Source organism: Symphalangus syndactylus, chromosome 22 (assembly GCF_028878055.3).
Source record: "Symphalangus syndactylus isolate Jambi chromosome 22, NHGRI_mSymSyn1-v2.1_pri, whole genome shotgun sequence".
In the NCBI taxonomy this organism is placed as follows: domain Eukaryota; kingdom Metazoa; phylum Chordata; class Mammalia; order Primates; family Hylobatidae; genus Symphalangus; species Symphalangus syndactylus.
This window is the reverse complement of record NC_072444.2, coordinates 21,567,615-21,587,753: the sequence shown is the minus strand read 5'-3', so window position 1 is coordinate 21,587,753 and position 20,139 is coordinate 21,567,615. Positions and strand designations below refer to the sequence as shown.

The 20,139-nt window shown below is 50.5% G+C and overlaps 1 protein-coding gene and 1 pseudogene across 1 annotated transcript in view; both read left to right on the top strand.

Annotated features, from left to right (window-relative positions):
* Positions 1-6,315: 6,315 nt before the first annotated feature.
* Positions 6,316-6,900, top strand: LOC129472122 (large ribosomal subunit protein uL11-like; annotated as a pseudogene).
* A 499-nt stretch (positions 6,901-7,399) lies between these two features.
* Positions 7,400-20,139, top strand: part of LOC129472121 (small ribosomal subunit protein uS9-like) — a 40,494-nt gene continuing 27,754 nt past the window's right edge. The window contains exon 1 of the mRNA XM_055261549.1: positions 7,400-7,476. Coding sequence (XP_055117524.1) covers positions 7,400-7,476 — 77 coding nt within the window. The remainder of the gene's footprint in view (positions 7,477-20,139) is intronic.

Here is a 20,139-nt window from a genome sequence, read left to right as displayed (position 1 = left end):
GCAGGAGAATTGCTTGAACCCGGGAGGCAGAGGTTGCAGTGAGCTGACATGGCCCCACTGCACTCCAGCCTGGGAGACACAGCGAGACTCTGTCTCCAAAAAAAAAAGTGCTTTTTGAAAATGTTGAGGTTGAAATGATGGGAACTAACATTCTTTAGATTTAGTGGGGAGCATAATAGCAAACACCTCCCCTTGGTTCGCACATGTACAGGAATGGGACCCAGTGGGGGCACAGCCATGGACTTCCCCGCTCCGGAATGTGTGGTGCCAAAGTGGGGCCAGGGCCCAGGCCCAGGAGGAGAGGGTGGTCCTCAGACACCCCGGGATGTCAACATACCGCCACCTGCCTTCTGGCACCTCCTCCTGGGTGCTGTGGTGAGTCAGCAGGCGTGGGGTGAGAGCCTGGTACATGCTGGGAACAGGGTGCAGGGGCTGAGCATTCCTCCATCCTTGACTTGGGCCATGCACCCCGTCTCCCCCAAACACAAGCACTTCTCCAGTAAGGTGCCAGGACAGGTGTCCCTTCAGTCCCCTGGTTATGACCTCAAGTCCCACTTGGGCCCTGCAGCCCAGCCTGTCTTGTAACCCCTGCGTCCTCAAGACCACACCTGGAAGATTCTTGTTCCCTTTGAAGGAGAGTCATCCTTGTTGCTTCATCACTTGTAAGACATTTTGTAGGACATGGACAAGTTAAACAGAATGTGCTTTCCTCCCTGGGGTCTCACACGCTCCCACGTGTGAGAGCCTGTCCCATAGGCTCCCACGAGCATTCCACAGGGGCCGTGCACTGCGCAGGCTTCTCTGTAGAACCCCAGGGGCTTCAGCCCAGACCACAGCGTCTCGCCCTGAGCCTAGAGCAGGGAGTCCCAAACTCCTGCGTTCACAGACCACCTCCACAATTGTTATAACCAAAGGCCTCCTGTTCTGTTATTTCACTTAAATCAACATGCTATTTTGTTTTCACTCACTTCTGACTTTAGCCTCGTGGTGAGCCGTGTATCCATGCAGTCATGTTCACATGCTAGTTACATTTTTCTTCTTATACATGAAAATAAATGCGTAAGTGTTAGAAGCTCTTCCATGTTGTGTGTAAGCTCTCACACAGGTAAATGCTGGCCTTTGGTAGTAGCCCTGGAAAGATGTTTGCTGGGCATCTGCTCGCTGTGGCGGGAGTGTCTGAAGAGTGCTGGGGCTCACTCAGCTCAGCAGACAGAGGGGCTCATTTCCTGCCTCATGCCCAGCACCAGAGACTGGGGCCGGCCAACTCACAGGTGTGCTTCTCCTGGACATAGGCCACCACTGATAGGTTTGGCTGCAGGGGCCTCAGTAGGGCTGCCAAATGCTTTAAGAATTAGCACTCATGCCGGGCGTGGTGGCCAATGCCTGTAATCCCAGCACTTTGGGAAGCTGAGGTGGGCAGGTCACTTGAGGCCAGGAGTTTGAGACCAGCCTGGCCAACATGGTGAAACACCGCCTCTACTAAAAATACAAACATTTGCTGGGCATGGTCGTGCATGCCTCTAGTCCCAGCTACTTGGGAGGCTGAGGCAGGAGAATCTCTTGAACCTGGGAGGCAGAGGTTGCAGTGAGCTGACATTACAACACCGCACTCCAGCCTGGGTGATAGACAGATTCAAAAAATTAAGAATCAACAGTCAGGCTGGGTGCAGTGCCAGCACTTTGGGAGGCCGAGATGGGTGGATGTCTTGAGCTCAGGAGTTTGAGACCAGCTGTGTCAACATGGCAAAACCCCATCTCTATGAAAAAATGAGCCAGGCACGGTGGTGTGCACCTGTAGTCCCAGCTACCTGGGAGGCTGAGGTAAGAGGATCGCCTGAGCCCAGGAGGTTGAGGCTGCAGTGAGCCATGATTGTGCCACTGCGCTCCAGCCTGGGTGACAGAGTGATACTCCGTCTCAAAAATAAAAAAACCCACTCACCCCCAGGGCATGCTCCCTGCACAGAACCAGGCTGCTCTCCCTCTTCAAGCTTGCACACTGGCCCCTGGGCTCACTTGGTGAGCACAGGCCCAGAGAGAGTTGGTGGCCTGAAAGAGCACTGGCTTGGTGACAGGCCACCCAGATCTCAGACCTATCTCTGTACTCAATAGCGTGGACAAGTTAGTAACCCTCAGCCTTGATGTTCTCATCTGGAGCAATTAAAACAAATTTTATTTATTGGCTGAGCGCGATGGCTCACACCTGTAATCCCAGCACTTTGGGAGGCTGAGGCAGGCGGATCACGAGGTCAGGAGTTCAAGACCAGCCTGGTCAACATGGTGAAACCCTGTCTCTACTAAAAATACAAAAATTAGCCAGGCGAGGTGGCAGGCGCCTGTTATCCCAGCTACTTGGGAGGCTGAGGTAGGAGAATCGGCTGAACCTGGGTGGCAGAGCTTGCAGTGAGCCGAGATTGCGCCACTGCACTCCAGCCTGGGTGATAGAGTAAGACTCCGTCTCAAAAAAAAAAAAAAAAAAAAAAAAAAAAAAATATATATATATATATATATAATAAAAATAGAGGCCAGGTGTGGTGGCTCATGCCTGTAATTTTAACACTTTGGGAGGCCAAGGCGGGCAGATCACGAGGTCAAGAGATCAAGACCATCCTGGCCAACATGGTGAAACCCCGACTCTACTAAAAATACAAAAAAATTAGCTGGGTGTGTTGGTGCGCACCTGTAACCACAGGTACTCAGGAGGCTGAGGCAAGAGAATCGCTTAAACCTGAGAGGCGGAGGTTGCAGTGAGCCGAGATTGCGCCATAGCATTCCAGCCTGGTGACAGAGTGAGACTCAGTCTCAAAAAAAAAAAAAAAATAGAGGCCGGGCACGGTGGCACATGCCTGTAATCCCAGCACTTTGGGAGGCCGAGGTGGGTAGATCGCCTGAGGTCAGGAGTTTGTGACCAGCCTGACTAACATGATGAAACCCCATCTCTACTAAATACAAAAAAGTTAGCCGGGCCTGGTGGCACATGCCTGTAATATGAGCTACTTGACAGGCTGGGACAGGAGAATCCCTTGTACTTGGGAGGGGGAGGTTGCAGTGAGCGGAGATTGCGCCATTGCACTCCAGCCTGGGCAACAAGAGCAAAACTCCGTCTCTAAATAAATAAATAAATAAATAAATAAATAGAGATGGAGTCCCACTATGTTGCTCAGGCTGGTCTCAAACTCCTGGGCTCAGGCAATCCTCCCACCTTGGCTTCCCAAATAGCTGGGATTACAGGCGTGAGTCACCATGCCCAGCCAAGTTGGAACAGTTCTAATCTATCATGGAGGGTTGCTGTGATAGAAAGGGAAGTATCAGGCTGAGAGATTTCAGCTTAGCTCATGAGTCACTGGCTTCATCTTGTGAACCCTGAAATTCTCTAGCCGTCACTCCCTCCATGGTCACATTGATGCCTGTCAATCAGACCACCAGGAACACGCCTGCAGTCAACAAATTTGGGTTTATTATGCTTGCTGTGGCAAGGGAGGCCACACAGCGCGGGGAAGCCAGGGCATCTCCAAAAGCGGTGTTAGTGCTGGTATCGGATTTGGAGAAAGATTTAAGGAAGTGTGGGTTTGCTCTGGATGTGCTGTCAGAAAGCGGGGTGATTGTATGGTTCAGTGACTCGGTCCCTTTATATCTACAGCTGTGATTGGGGGTGACGCAGCAGCAGCTGCAGGGGACATTCTCGTTTGTGTGGGTGGCCCTGAGATGCATGTTCAGGACAGCTGCTGAGTGGTGTTGCTTTTGACTTTAACCTTCTTAGGCCAGACGCGGTGGCTCACGCCTATAATCCCAGCACTTTGGGAGGCTGAGGAGGGCGGATCATCTGAGGTTGGGAGTTTGAGACCAGCCTGACCAACATGGAGAAACCCTGTCTCTACTAAAAATACAAAATTAGCCGGGTGTGGTAGCGCATGCCTATAATCCCAGCTACTCGGGAGGCTGAGACAGGAGAATCGCTTGAACCTGGGAGGCAGAGGTTGCAGTGAGCCAAGATCACGCCACTACACTCCAGCCTGGGCAACAAGAGCGAAACTCTGTCTCAAAAAAAAAAAAAAACAAAACAAACAACAACAAAAAAACATATATGTGTGTGTGTGTGTGTATATGTGTATATGTGTGTATGTATATGTGTATATATGTGTGTGTGTGTGTGTGTATAGCCTTGTAATTCCTCATGTCCTAGCATGCTTCTGTTTGAGTGTATTTGGAGGGGTGTTACCTGGATGAAATTCTAGGAGATGCCTCTCTCTGCCTTTCGGGCTGCCTGTGTAAAAATCATTCCATAAGGGGATGCTTCTAGGGAGCACTCAATAGTGTGTATTCACCTCCCCCACCCCCACCCTCCCAACCAACCTTCATTCCTCTTTTCATCCTTTTCTCTGCTCTCACTTGGAGGGCGCCTGCCGTGTGTAGGCACAATCAGAACACCCCAGGCAAAGATGATTTCCCTTCCCTTTGGGTACACTCACTGGCAGAGATAAAATACATTCTTTAGATTCAGAGATATTTGTGCACCCATGTTCATAGCAGCATTACTCACAATAGCCAAAAGGGGGAAGGAACCAAGTGTCCATGAACAGAAGAACGGATGACAAGATGTGGTCTCTCCAGACAATGGAAGATTCTTCAACCTTAAAAAGGATGCCAGGCTGGGTGCAGTGGCTCACATCTGTAATCCCAGCACTTTGGGAGGCCAAGGCAGGCGAATCGCTGGGGCCCAGGAATTCAAGACCAGCCTGGGCAACGTGGCAAAACCCTGACTCTACAAAAAACTAGCCAGGCATGGTGGCATGCGCCTGTAGTTCCAGCTACTCTAGTGGTTAAGGTAAGAGGGTCATCTGAGCCTGGGAGGTCGAAGTCGCACTCCAGCCTGGGTGACAGAGACCGACCCTGTCAAAAAAAAAAAAAAAGCTGGCCAGAGTTCGAGACCAGCCTGGCCAACATGGTGAAACCTTGTCTGTCTAAAAATACAAAAATTAGCCAGGTGGGGACCGGTCGCGGTGGCTCACACCTGTAATCCCAGCTCTTTGGGAGGCCGAGGCGGGCGGATCACGAGGTCAGGAGATTGAGACCATCCTGGCTAATAGGGTGAAACCCTGTCTCCACTAAAAATACAAAAAATTAGCCGGGTGTGGTGGCGGGCGCCTGTAGTCCCAGCTACTCGGGAGGCTGAGGCAGGACAATGGTCTGAACGCAGGAAGCGGAGCTTGTAGTGAGCTGAGATCGCACCACTGCACTCCAGCCTGGGTGACAGAGCGAGAGTCCATCTCAAAAATAAAATAGAATAAAATACTAGCCAGGTGGGGTGGCGGGCACCTGTAGTCCCAGCTACTTGGGAGGCTGACGTGGGAGAATCACTTGAACCCAGGAGGCAGAGGTTGTCGTGAACCAAGATCGCACCACTGTGCTCCAGCCTGGGTGACAGTGTAAGACTCTGTCTTAAAAAAAAAAAAAAATAGTTCTGGAGATGTATGGTGGTGATGGTTGCCCCACAGTGTGAATGTACTTAATGCCATGAAACTGTACAGTTAGTTGCGATGGTAAATTTTACATGTATTTTAGCACAATTAAAATATACGTATATAATACATCTATCTATGCATCTAAACCAGATGCTGGAGACAGGAAGAGGAGCTGGTGAAGGCCTGCAGTGCTGGAGGGGTGCTGAGGAGGACGGTCCCTGCCTAGGGTCCCCTGCACAGCCTGGGAAGGCTGGCCACTGCTGTCTGCAGATGAGCTGGTTGTCCCGGCTGTCCTGGACTCCTTAAAGGCAGGTGCGCACACAACCACTAGAGGGCAGCATGGGCTGGCGAACGGGGAGCCCGGGCATGAATGATTTCAGGGCTCACCCGGGTCCTCAACTTCTCCAAACTGCAAGAGGGGAAGGGTCATTCCGGCCCACCCACCACGCATGGTTGCAGTGAGGCTGAGAGGAGAGAACAGATTGCAGAACTAGAAAGTGTCCAGCCTGGGCCAGGCACGGTGGCTTACGCCTGTAATCCCAGCACTTTGGGAGGCAGAGGCCGGTGGATCACCTGGGGTCAGGAGTTCGAGATCAGCCTGACCAATATGGTGAGACCCTCGTCTCTACTAAAAATACAAAAATTAGCCGGGCATGGTGGCGTGTGCCTGTAGTCCCAGATATTCAGGAGGCTGAGACAGGAGAATCGCTTGAACCCGGAAGGCGGAGGTTGCAGTGAGCCAAGATCATGCCACTGCACTCCAGCCTGGGCAAGAGAGCTAGACTTGCTCTCAGAAAAAGACTCTGTCTCCAAAAAAAAAAAAAAAAAAAAAAAAAAAAGAGAGAGAGAGAGAAGGAGACCAGGGTGCAACTTTCTTCGGTTGTCCCGAATCTGGGTTCATCCCACACCAGCCGCCTCCACCATGCCGTAAGTTTGACCCCAGCGAGATCAAAGTCATATACCTGAGGTGCACTGGAGGTGAAGTCTGTGCCATTTCTGCGCTGGCCCCCAAGATCGGCCCCCTGGGTCTGTCTCCAAAAAAGGTTGGTGATAACATTGCCAAGGCAACGGGTTACCGGAAGGGCCTGAGGATTACAGTGAAACTGACCATTCAGAACAGACAGGCCCAGATTGAGGTGGTGCCTTCTGCCTCTGCCCTGATCATCAAAGCCCTCAGGGAACCACTAAGAGACAGAAAGAAACAGAAAAACATTAAACACAGTGGGAATATCACTTTTAATGAGATCGTCAACATTGCTTGACACATGCGGCACCGATCTTTAGCCAGGGAACTCTCTGGAACCATTAAAGAGATCCTGGGGACTGCCCAGTCGGTGGGCTGTAATGTTGATGGCCGCTACCCTCATGAAATCATAGATGACATCAACAGTGGTGCTGTGGAATGCCCAGCCAGTTAAGAAGCAGAATGGAAAATATTTCAATAAAAGGTCACTTGACAACCGGTGGAAAAAAAAGAAAAGAAAAAGAAAGAGTGTCCAGCCTGGGCAACGTGGAGAAACTCCATCTCTACTAAAAATAGAAAAATCAGGCGGGCGTGGTGGTGAGCACCTGTGGTCTCAGCTACTTGGGAAACTGAGTTGGGAGATTCACCTGAGCCTGGGATGCAGAGGTTGCAGTAAGCTGAGATCGCACCACGCCACTGCACTCCAGCCTGGGCCACAGAGCGAGACCGTGTCTCAAAAACAAAACAAAACAAAAAACTAGAAAGTGAGTGATATGGCTGTGGAATTGCTGCCTCTATCCTAGAGGCATGCCCTTGTGGAGGGAGACCTATGTCAGGAGACTGAATCCTTCATTGGCTCAAACCCCCACCTGCTAGGAGGAGCCCACCTGGAAGTCCCCATGCTGCTACCCTGCAATTCCATACCTGGGAACCTGGACACAGTAAGCACAGAATCAGAGCTGGAACAAAGGACAGCATGGTGCACTGGGGAGCCCTGAGCCTTTCCGATGGTCACCCTGTCCCCAGAGGCCCCTTTCCCGAGGGCACACCCAGGTGTGAACTTCACCCAGCACAGGTCACAGACCAGCCCCTCCAGGGCAACCTAAGCCCCTCCCTACCCTGCTAGAGAGACAAATGGTGGAAACGGGGAATTGAATGGAGGGATGGGGAGAGGGGAGGAGGCTGAGCTGATAAGGAAGAATTGCAGGGACTGAGGACATTTTCCAAAAAATGTTCTCCTCACTTTAATGTACAGTTTATGTAACAAAATAATCTATGAAGTAGCAATTTTGACATTGCCAAAGAGGAGGAAGCTGCACATTAGAGAGCTGGTATAACTGCACAAGGCTGCGCAGCAGAGACGGGATCAAAGCAGGTCCAGTGAAAACTCTATAGTCCTCCACTATACTTCAGAAATCCATATTCTAGAATGTTTCAGAACCCATCGTGTAACACAGGTGCCAATGTCCAACTGAAAAAATCTTTAATGTCTTGAGCTCTGCATCTTTTTTTTTTTTTTTTTTGAGACAGAGTCTCACTCTGTTGCTCAGGCTGGAGGGCAGTGGTGCAAATACAGCTCACTGCAGCTTTGATGATGTCCTGGGCTCAAGCAGTCCTCCTACCTCAGCCTCCCAAGTAGCTGGGACCCCAAGCATGCACCACCACACCTGACTAATTTTTTAAATTTTTTGTAAAGACAGGGTTTTACCATGTTGCTCAGGCTGGCTTGGAACTCTTGGCCTCAAGCAATCCTCCTGCCTTGGCCTCCCAAGTGCTGGGATTACAGGAGTGAGCCACCATGCCCAGCTAAGACCTGCATCTTTTTTTTTTTTTTTTTTTTTTAGAGATGAGGTCTCTCTATGTTGCCCAGGCTGGTCTTGAACTCCTGAGCTCAAGTGATCCTCCTGCTTTGGCCTCCCAAAGTGCTAGGATTACATGTGTGAGCCACCACCCCAGGCCAAGACCTGCATCTTAAGAGGGGGAGTTTAGACTGCAGGTCTCTTGCTTGCAAGTGAGATATAATTTTCCCAATCCATCCATAAAGGTCCTTGTATCCTGTATGACTCATACTAATTCTCAGAGAGTGAGTATCAGATTAGAGAGACTCTGGAGTACACCCTGCTCATAACCTTCCTTCTACAGAAAAAAATGTATGTGATTCAGTGGAAAATAATGCACTATCTACACCCAGCACACCCTTCCTGGTTATCAGATTCTAGCCTTTTATTGTCTTTGAGTGACTTTCCAGCTCTGTAAATTGTAGGTAAATGATATATTGCCCTGTCTAGTAGAGGTTCTCCCTCGCTCTCTTGTTGAAAAACCAGTTTTCATTTGCACATTCATTGCAATATTTCTGACCTATGAATGTGACTGTTCTTAGCTGTCCCCCCACCCCTTTTTTTTTGAGACAGAGTCTCGCTCTGTCACCCAGACTGGAGCAGAGCACAGTGGCATGATCTTGGCTCACTGCAAACTCCGCCTCCCCGGTTTAAGCGATTCTCCTGCCTCAGCCTCCCAAGTAGCTGGGATTACAGGCATGTGCCATGATGCCCAGCTAATTTTTGTATTTTTAGTAGAGACGGGGTTTCACCATGTTGGCCAGACTGGTCTTGAACTCCTGACCTCAGGCAATCCACCTGCCTCGGCCTCCCAAAGTGTTAGGATTACAGGCGTGAGCCACTGCGCCTGGCCCTTAGCTGCCCTTTTGGCTGGTTATAACATCACCTGGCTCCCTTATGAGTTAAATAAAATGGTTATATTCATTTTCTATCTGTGTGGGAGTCATGATTTTACCTTTTTTTGAAAATGAAAGTGACCTTGCAACACTTCCTTCATCAGGTGTCATCAGGTGTTTATGGCAGCTCCTTTAGGCCAGAGGAGGCAGTGGGGTCCCTTGCAGGGCATCCCATGAGGTGGAATTAAGAGCAGCTGGCCGGTGGCCTCTGTTCCCCAGAGTGGTCTCTGAACGGGAAGGGAGGGGAGGGGAGGAGAAAGACAAGAGGGAGGGGTTCTGCCCAGTGGATGGGACAAAGTCTTAGCAAGACCTAGATTCTCGGGCTGGGTGAAGTGGCTCATGTCTATAATCCCAGCACTTTGGGAGCCGAGGCAGGAGAATCACTTGAGCCCAGGAGTTCTGTTCCAGCCTGGGCAGCAGAGTGAGACCCCATCTCTCCAAAAAAAAAACAAAAAAAAACTAGACTCTCTCTCTGGTTAAGCTCCTAGCCAGCTATTTGACCTTGAGACACAATGTCTTTAAGTTTTGAGGGTGAGGAAGGGTGTCAAAAACTGACATTTATTTTCTGAGCTCTTGTCTGTCTTGTTTGGGGTGAGGCTGGAGAGGTGGGATGATTGACTACGCTGAACAGGAAGCTGGGTTTCAGGCGTTAGGCAGCCTGCCTGGGATCAAGGCTCGTTGACGACGATACTGACAGTAATAACAACGGCAGCAACTACCATTTCGTGGGCATGCATATGCCCATATGTATTATCTCATTTAGTCCCCACCGCTGCCTAGAAGGAAGGAATGATCTATGATCCCATCGTTCACACAGGGAGACGAAGGCTCAAGGTCACACCACATAGATTCCAGCTCTATAATTAGCCAAGTCCTAAACCCTTTATTCCACTGCCTTAGCCTCCTAGATGTATGTGACAGGGCAATCCCTTGGCCACTGAATTACTTTTTTCCTCACCCGCAAAACAGAGAGAATTATTACCTTGATCATACACGTAAAGGAATGCAATGGCAGATGACCAAATGTCATGTGGTTTCCTGGGATGGATTCTGGAAAGGAAGAAAGGACATTAGTGGAAAATCTGGTGAAATCCCAGTAAGGTCTAGAGTTTGGTGAGTCACGTTGTACCAATGTCAGTTTCCTAGTTTGGACAAATGAGCCATAGTTGCGTGAGATTTTTTTTTTTTTCTGAGACAGTGTCTCGCTCTGTCACCCAGGTTGGAGTGCAGTGGCGCGATCTCGGCTCACTGTAAGCTCCGACTCCCGGGTTCATGCCATTCTCCTGCCTCAGCCTCCTGAGTAGCTGGGACTTTAGGCGCCCCCCACGATGCCCGGCTAATGTTTTGTATTTTTAGTAGAGACGAGGTTTCACCATGTTAGCCAGGATGGTCTCCATCTCCTGACCTCATGATCTGCCTGCCTCGGCCTCCCAAAGTGCTGGGATTACAGGCATGAGCCACCGTGCCCGGCTGTTGTTTGTTTTTTTTTTTTAGACAGAGTCTTGCTCTGTCACCAGGCTGGAGTGCAGTGGCACGATCTTGGCTCACTGCAACCTCTGCCTCCCAGGTTCAAGCAATTCCCCTGCCTCAGCCTCCCAGGTAGCTGGGACTACAGGCACATACCACCACGCCTGGCTAATTTTTTGTATTTTAGTAGAGACGGGATTTCACCATGTTGGTCAGGATGGTCTTGATCTCCTGACCTTGTGATCCGCCCACCTCGGCCTCCCAAAGTGCTGGGATTACAGGTGTGAGCCTCCATGCCCAGCCTCAGTAAATCTAAAGTTATTTTGAAATCAAAAGTTTCTTATCTAACAAACTAATGGGATAAAGGGGAAAGCCTTTGAGCCTGAGCTCCTGGATGCCCTGCCTCTCACTGATGATGTAAGAACAAGGGGGTGAGAGGAGGCCATCACACACTCTTCTGCTAACAGGAAAGTTGGGCTGAGAGGGGAGTCGTGTCTGGACAAGGGGGAGGGGCCCACTGACTGAGAAGAAGGCAGAGAAGAGGAGTGGGGGACCTGACCCAATTTCTATAGCATGTGGGAGACAAGTGCGAAGTAGGAAGAGGATGGTGAGGGGTCTCAGAAAATCAGAGTGACCCTCCCCTAGTATGAGTGGTAATTTTTTTCCTTCCCACCTTCATCCTCCTCCTCGCAGAGGTGATCAGATGTTTGCAGGTGCCTGCCTGTGTTTACAAGTAGGTCTTGGAAGATAAGACAGGCAGTGGGAGGGGTGGGAAAGCCCTGTTCTGGCAGTCAGGACACCCAGGGCTTGGCCACTAACCAGCTGTGTGAGCTCGGCCAGTCTCACACCCTCTCTGGGTTATGGATTCCTGAGGAATCCATAAACAGACCAAGGATTCCTCAAGAAATCACAATACGGGCCAGGCACGGTGGCTCACGCCTGTAATCCCAGCACTTTGGGAGGCCGAGGCAGGTGGATCACCTGAGGTCTGGAGTTTGAGACCAGACTGGCCAACATGGTGAAACCCCATCTCTACTAAAAACACAAAAAATTAGGCCGGGCGCGGTGGCTCATGCCTGTAATCCCAGCACTTTAGGAGGCCGAGGCAGGGGAATCACCTGAGGTCAGGAGTTCAAGACCAGCCTGACCAACATGGAGAAACCCCATCTCTACTAAAAATACAAAATTAGCCAGGGTGGTGGCGCATGCCTGTAATCCCAGCTACTTGGGAGGCTGAGGCAGGAGAATCGCTTGAACCCAGGAGGCGGAGATTGTGGTGAGCCGAGATCGTGCCATTGCACTCCAGCCTGTGCAACAAGAGTGAAACTCCATCTCAAAAAAAAAAAAAAAAAAATTATGGCCAGGAGCGGTGGCTCATGCCTGTAATCCCAGCACTTTGGGAGGCTGAGGAGGGTGGATCACCTGAGGTCAGGAGTTCGAGATCAGCCTGACCAACATGGAGAAACCCCGTCTCTACTAAAAATACAAAATTAGCCGGGCATGGTGGCTCATGCCTGTAATCCCAGCTACTCAGGAAGCTGAGGCAGGAGAATCGCTTGAACCCGGGAGGTGGAGGTTGCGGTGAGCTGAGATTGTGCCACTGCACTACAGCCTGGGCAACAAGAGCAAAACTCTGTCTCAAACAAACAAACAAACAAACAAACAAAAAACACAATACGACCCAGGAATCCTGAACTGGTCCTTTACAGTTAGCAGGATCCCAAACTTCAGACCACAGGGAGGGACTAGCTGAAGCAGGAGAGAAACCCATGAGGGGTTACCCTGAGGGCCCAATCAGAAGACAGATGGGGGGTCAGGGAGGGTTAAGAATGTTCTCTGGGGCCTGTGAGTCATGGGCCTGGCAGCTTGGGGCTTCCCAGGACTGCTCAGATGGGCTGCGGCATGCAGGGAGCTCAGCCAGAACCTCCCTTGCAAATCTGCACCCTTTCCCCCAGCACCCCCCGCCTTCCAGCACTCCTCTGACCAGCAACCCCTCCTTGGCAGGGTAGAACTCCCAATGGCCCACCCTGAGATGGCTTCAGATCAAGTCCCATGGGCAGAAAGCAAACAATGGCTCCACTCCAGTGTGCCTAGAGATCCCACTTCATTCATTCATTTGTTCATTCATTCATTCACTCATTAATAAAATACTCATTGACCCCTCCCATCTGCCAGTCACTGCCCTTGGCACAGAGCTCTGTTTAATGGAAAAAGGAGAAAAGAGAACAGTCCATGCTGGGGAGGCACAGCCAGGAGTCCAGGAGGGCAGGCCACGGAGAAAGTGATGTCAGAGCTGGGCCTAAAGGGTGTGCAGGGGTCAGCCAGGCGAGGCTCTGGGACGAGAGCTATCAAGGTGCTTGCTCTCTGAGCTGGGCACAGCTGAATGTGGCTGAGCATGTGGGAAGTGGCAGGATGAGGGCCAGCCTCAGGCAGGAACCAAAGCAGCAAGGCTTCCTAGACTCTCTGCCGGGGTTGGGGCTTTTTCCCACGGGGGCAACGGTGAGAAGGAAGAACCCCAAGCCGGTAGGGCAGATGAACTTGCCATCGAGTCCAACTGCCCATAACCACCACCACAGAGGTGGTGGCCAGGGCCCAAAGAGGGTGTGAGACCGGCCGAGCTCACACAGCTGGTTAGTGGCCAAGCCCTGGGTGTCCTGACTGCCAGAACAGGGCTTTCCCACCCATCCCACTGCCTGTCTTATCTTCCAAGACCTACTTGTAAACACAGGCAGGCACCTGCAAACATCTGATCACCTCTGCGTGGAGGAGGATGAAGGTGGGGGAATGAAGGCGTGCAGGTGAATCAGGTCAGTGTTGCTCATAGGCTGACCCAGTGCAGATGGTCCTGTCAGTGGCAAGGAGGGCAGGATTCTGCACGGGTGAGAGCACTTGCCCTAGGGGGATGCAGTGAGTCACTGGCTGCAAAGTTCACACTCCTCCGTCCTCCCGGCTTTGATCTCAGGTCCCTGGAGGGAGGTGTGGCCTGGATTCCTGGAGGCGGGGCCATCTCCTCTCCCTGCCCTGCCCTGTGGGTCCAGACTGGGATGCCAGCTGTCTCCACTTCTCTCTGAACTCAAACACACACCTTTTCAAGGCCCTAGTAAGTTTCCATGTTGGCCCCACTGGCGGGGTCAGACTTGACCTATCACCTAGGACATTTGCTGCAGGAAGTTGGAAGCTTCCCCCTCCTGCTGAGCTCAGCCATGCGTTTTACTGCCTGGTGCCACGTTCCGTTCCCTCCTGTCTCTGGGAGGATGATCAGATCTGGCAGAGAGCCCATGCCTGCCCAACCAGCGGAACGAAATAAATGACCGCAGGGTGGGACTCCACGGACACCAAGACACCAGGGAACTCTTGGACTGAGGACCAGAGGAAATAACCCCAGTAGCTGCCCCTGAGCAAGGACCTACTACTAATGCTGCCAACAGCCCCAGGAGACAGAAATATTATCACCCTTATTTTATAGAGAGGAGAAAAGAGGGGTGCAAGGGTCATGGGGACAGTGAATGATCCTTACATCCACTAAGGGCCCTCTTGGGTTTTGTGTCATGAGTTGAAAGGGAAGCAGCTGGCAAGGTGGTGTGACATTTAGCTGCCCAAGTGCAGGTGCAGATGCGGCGGAGGTGGAGCAGTGGGACTGACCAGTGTTGGGGTTTTGTCAGGACCGCAGGAGGGGGTGGGGGTGGGGCCTGACCATGAACTGTAGGCTGGGCAGGAAGGACATGGAGGGCAGGCAGGCTGAGGGACATGGGAAGGGGGCAGGATCCATGGACTGCTGGAGCCGGGGCACTGGAGGAAAGAAATGAGGTGAGGTCAGAGAGGTGAGTCAATAGATATTACAGAGGAGGGGCAGTCACTGGTCACGGGGGACAGATACTGGGGTGGCACTGCTCCTAGGGTATAAACCCTTGGCACATAGCTTGCACAGAACAGGCCCTCAGAGAGTATTTGTGGAATGAATGAGTGGCTACTTGTGGGCAGTCTGGGGTTGGGTGACTCAGGATATTTTACTTTCTTCTCTCTAGCTTTTTTTTTTTGAGATGGAGTCTCACTCTATTGCCCAGGCTGGAATGCAGTGGAGCGATCTTGGCCCACTGCAACTTCTGTCTCCCAGGCTCAAGCGATTCTTCTGACTCAGCCTCCCGAGTAGCTGTGATTACAGTCACCCACCACTATTCCCACTAATTTTTGTATTTTTAGTAAAGATGGGGTTTCATCATGTTGGCCAGGTTGGTCTCAAACTCCTGACCTCACGTGATCTGCCCACCTCAGCCTCCCAAAGTGCTGGGATTACAGGTGTGAGCCACCGTGCCTGGTGGCCTGCTTTTTTCTTTTTTTTTTAATAACAGCTTTATTGAGATATAATTCACACATACAAAATTCACCCTTTTAAAGCTTTTTTTTTTTTTTTTTTGAGACAGGGTCTCGTTCTGTCACACAGGCTGGAGTGCAATGGTGCGATCATGGCTCACTGCAGCCTTGACCTTCTGGGCTCAAGCGATCCTCCAGCCTCAGCCTCTTGACTAGGCTGGACCATAGGTGCACACCATCTTGCCTGGCTAATTTTTGATTTTTTTATTTTTATTTTTGTAGAGACAGGGTCTCACTGTGTTGCTCAGGCTGGTCTTGCACTCCTGGGCTCAAGTGATTCTCCGGCCTCAGCCTCCCAAAGTGCTGGGATTACAGGTGTGAGCCACTGTGCCCAACTCTGATTTTTTTACAGTAAGCACACGATAAAGGAGGAGACCACCCCTCATATTGTCTTATGCCCAATTTCTGTCTCCAAAGAAAGAAGTAGTACAAACTAAAAGGCATAAATGGAATCCACAGGCAGATAGCCCAGCGCTGCGCCCTGGGCCTGGAGTTAAAAATCAGCCCCTATCGCTTCTCGGCCTTTTGGCTAAGATCAAGTGTAAAAATCAGCCCCTGACCTAACTGCTTGTGTTATCTATAGATTTCAGACACTGTATGGAAAAGCATCATGAAAATCCCTGTCCTGTTCCTTTCCATTCTGATTATCGGTGCATGCAGCCCCCAGTCACGTACCCCCTGCTTGCTCAATCGATCACGACCCTCTCCCGTGGACCCCCTTAGAGTTGTAAGCCCTTAAAAGGGACAGGAATTGCTCACTTGGGGAGCTTGGTTTTTGGAGACGTGAGTCCGCCGATGCTCCCAGCTGAATAAGGCCCTTTCCTTCTACAACTCGGTGTCTGAGGGGTTCTTGTCTGCGGCTCATCCTGCTACAATGATACTTTTCTAATATGAACCCATATATGTTTCTAAAATTCATTTTTCTAAAAAGATAGGTTGAATCCATAAGATAAAAAAAAATGGACCAAAACTTAGAGAAAAGATAACTACTGGCTGGGATCCAGAACTGTGGCCAGCCCTGGGCTGATTTGTGGTTTGAGCAAACCACTGCCCTTCCCAGAGCCTCACCTGTGAGATGGGGGTGGGCAGAAGTGGGCAGGGCAGCAGCTAAGGATTGAGCTGAACTGATGACCTCTCAGGCTCTTCCCAGCCTTAACAGCTCAAGATTTTGAGGCAATCTGGATTCCCACACCTGGTGAGAGAAGCAAATTAAGGAAATGACCTGGTCTTTGGAGTTCTCTTCCCTAAGAGGATAAACACCACAATGGGTGACAGTTCAGGCAACAAGGCCAAATTCAACCCAGAAGAATGTTTTAGGTCACACTGTCTCTTATCAATCCCTAATTGAACTGAAGGTATTTAACACTTTATCTGCCTTTTTTTTTTTTTTTTGAGATGGAGTCTTGCTCTTGTTGCCTAGGTTGGAGTGCACTGGCACAATCTTGGCTCACTGCAACCTCTGCCTCCCAGGTTCCAGCGATTCTCCTGCCTCAGCCTCCCGAGTAGCTGGGATTACACGCTCCCACCACTGTGCCCGGCTAATTTTTGTATTATTATTATTATTTTTTTTTTTTTTTGGTAGAGACGGGGTTTCTCCATGTTGGCCAGGCTGGTCTTGAACTCCGGACCTTGTGATCCTCCCGCCTCGGCCTCCCAAAGTGCCACGATTACAGGCATGAACCACCGTGCCCGGCCTTATCTGCCATTTTTTATCTTCCATTCTAAACCAGTCCTTCTCAAACTGAAATGTGCATACAAATCACCTGTGAATCTTGTTAATATGCAAATGCTCAATCAATAGGTCTGAGGTGGGACCTGAAATTCTACAATTCTAACAACCTCCAAGGGGATGTCAGTGCTGCTGGTCTCCAGACCACTATTTAAATATCAAGGCTCAGCTGGGCACAGTGGCTCACGCCTGTAATCCCAACATTTTGGGTGACCAAGGCACGAGGATTATTTGAGCCCAGGAATTCCAGACCGGCCTGGGCAACATCAGTGAGACTCTGTCTCTACAAAAAATACGAAAATTAGCCAGGTACAGTGGCGTGTACCTGTGGTCTCAGCTACTCAGGAGGTGGGAGGATCCCCTGAGCCTAAGAGTTCGAGGCTGCAGTGAGCTGTGATCGCATCACTGCTCTCCAGTCTGGGCTACAGGGTAAGACCCTGCCTCAAAAGGAAAAAAAAAAAGTGACAAAGCAGCATCCCTTTGTCACAGAGAAAACCTGGAAACTCCATTGTACTTCATGGAATTGCTAAAAGACGACACCAGACCATATAGGCTGCCTTCCTATTAACTTTTTTTTTTTTTTTTTTTTGAGATGAAGTATCACTCTGCCACCCAGGCTGGAGTGCAGTGGCTCAATCTTGGCTCACTGCAACCTCACCACCTCCCGGGTCTAATCAATTCTCCTGCCTCAGCCTCCCGAGTAGCTGGGACCACAGGCACGTGCCACTATGCCTGGCTAATTTTTGTACTTTTAGTAGAAATGGGTTATTGGCCAGGCTGATCTTGAACTCCTGACCTCAGGTGACCCACCCGCCTCGGCCTCCCAAAGTGTTGGGATTACAGGCGTGAGCCACTGAGCCTGGGCTCTATTAACCTGTCTGTCACCTGTCATTTCCCTCTTGTCTTTCGTACTTGCTTGTTGTCTATCGTCTGTCCCCCCCACCGCAATGAAAATCCTTTGAAGGCAAGGTCACTGCTGGGTCCCTAGCTTCTGAGCACACATTTAAGGGCTAACTAAATATTTGTTTGATGAATGAACCTCAACATTTTGAGGTAGTAAGTAAAAAAGCAAGTGACAGAATGGTATGCAGGTTTTTTGTTTTTTTTTGTTGTTGTTTTTTTTTTTAGGAGTCTTGCTCTGTCACCCAGGCTGGAGTGCAGTGGTGTGATCTTGGCTCACTGCAACTTCCACCTCCCAGATTCAAGTGATTCTCCCGCCGCAGCCTCCCGAGTAGCCAGGATTACAGGCGTGTGCCACCACGCCTGGCTAATTTTTGTATTTTTAGTAGAGATGGAGTTTTGCCATGTTGGCCAGGCTGGTCTTAAACTCCCAACCTCAAACGATCTGCCCACCTTGGCCTCCCAAATTGCTGGGATTACAGGCATGAGTCACCGCACCCAGCCCCATTTTTGTTTTAAAAAAAGTTTGAGGCCAGGTGTGGTGGCTCACACCACTAGTTCTTTGGCAGAACTGCTTGAGGCCAGGAGTTCGAGACCAGCCTGGGGAACATAGTGAGGTCCTGACTGAAAAAGTTTTTTTTATTTTTATTTTTTGAGATGGAGTTTTGCTCTCGTTGCCCAGGCTGGAGTGCAGTGACGCGATCTCGGCTCACTGCAACCTCCGCCTTCTGGTGGTTTCAAGCGATTCTCCTGCCTCAGCCTCCCGAGTAGCTGGGACTATAGGCACACACCACCACGCCCAGCTAATTTTTTGTATTTTTAGTAGAGACGGGGTTTCACCATGTTGGTCAGGATGGTCTCAATCTCTTGACCTTGTGATCTGCCCGCCTCAGCCTCCCAAAGTGCTGGAATTACAGGTGTGAGCCACCGCGCCCAGCCAAGTTTTTTTCTTAACTAAAAAGGGCCAGGTGAGGTGGCAGCAGCTACCGTTTTTTAGTATGTACATGCATTTGCTTTGTTTTGTTATGCACAGTGCCCGGTCATAATATATATATATATATATATATATATATATATATATTTTTTTTTTTTTTTTTTTTTTTTTTTTTTGAGACGGAGTCTCGCTCTGTCACCCAGGCTGGAGTGCAGTGGCGCAATCTCGGCTCACTGCAAGCTCCGCCTCCCGGGTTCACGCCATTCTCCTGCCTCAGCCTCTCCGAGTAGCTGGGACTACAGGCGCCCACCACCATGCCCGGCTAATTTTTTGTATTTTTAGTAGAGACGGGGTTTCACCGTGGTCTCGATCTCCTGACCTCGTGATCCACCCGCCTCGGCCTCCCAAAGTGCTGGGATTACAAGCGTGAGCCACCGCGCCCGGCCCATAATATATTTTTTAAAGAATAATGCCAGTGTGGTGGCTCATAATGCTAGTGTGGTGGCTCACACCTATAATCCCAGCACTTTGGGAGGCCAACATAAGTGGATTGCTGGAGATCAGGAGTTTAAGACCAGCCTGGGCAACATGGTGAAACCCTGTCTCTATAAAAAATACAAGAAGTTAGTTGGGTACAGGCGCAGTAGCTCACACCTGTAATCCCAGCACTTTGGGAGGCCGAGGTGGGCGGATCACCTGAGGTCAAGAGTTCGAGACCAGTCTGACCAACATGGAGAAACCCCCGTCTCTACTAAAAAAAAAAATACAAAATCAGCCGGGCATGGTGGTGCATGCCTATAATCCCAGCTACTTGGGAGGCTGAGGCAGGAGAATCGCTTGAACCTGGGAGGCGGAGGTTTTGGTGAGCCAAGATCACACCGTTACACTCCAGCCTGGGCAACAAGAGCAAAACTCCATCTCAAAAAAAATAAATAAAAATAAAAAAGGCCAGGCGCGGTGGCTCACGCCTGTAAGCCCAGCACTTTGGGAGGCCGAGGTGGGTGGATCACGAGGCCAGGAGATCGAGACCATCCTGGCTAACACAGTGAAACCCCGTCTCTACTAAAAATACAAAAAATCAGCTGGGCGTGGTGGCGGGTGCCTGTAGTCCCAGCTACTCAGGAGGCTGAGGCAGGAGAATAGCGTGAACCTGGGAGGCGGAGCTTGCAGTGAGCCGAGATTGCGCCACTGCACTCCAGCCTGGGTGACAGAGCAAGACTCCATCTCAAATAAATAAATAAATAAAATTTTAAAAAGCTCCTCAGGTGATGCTCCTGCAGCCAGAGTTGAGAGCCTCTTTTTTTTTTGAGATGGAATCTCGCTGTGTCGCCCAGGCGGGAGTGCAGTGACGTGATCTCAGCTCACTGCAAGCTCCGCCTCCCAGGATTCACGCCATTCTCCTGCCTCAGCCTCCCGAGTAGCTGGGACTACAGGCATCCGCCACCATGCCCAGCTAATTTTTTTTTTTTTTTTTTTTTTAGTAGAGACGGAGTTTCACCATGTTAGCCAGGATGGTTTTTGTTTTGTTTTGTTTTGAGACGGAGTCTCTCTCTGTTGCCCAGGCTAGAGTGCAGTGGCGCG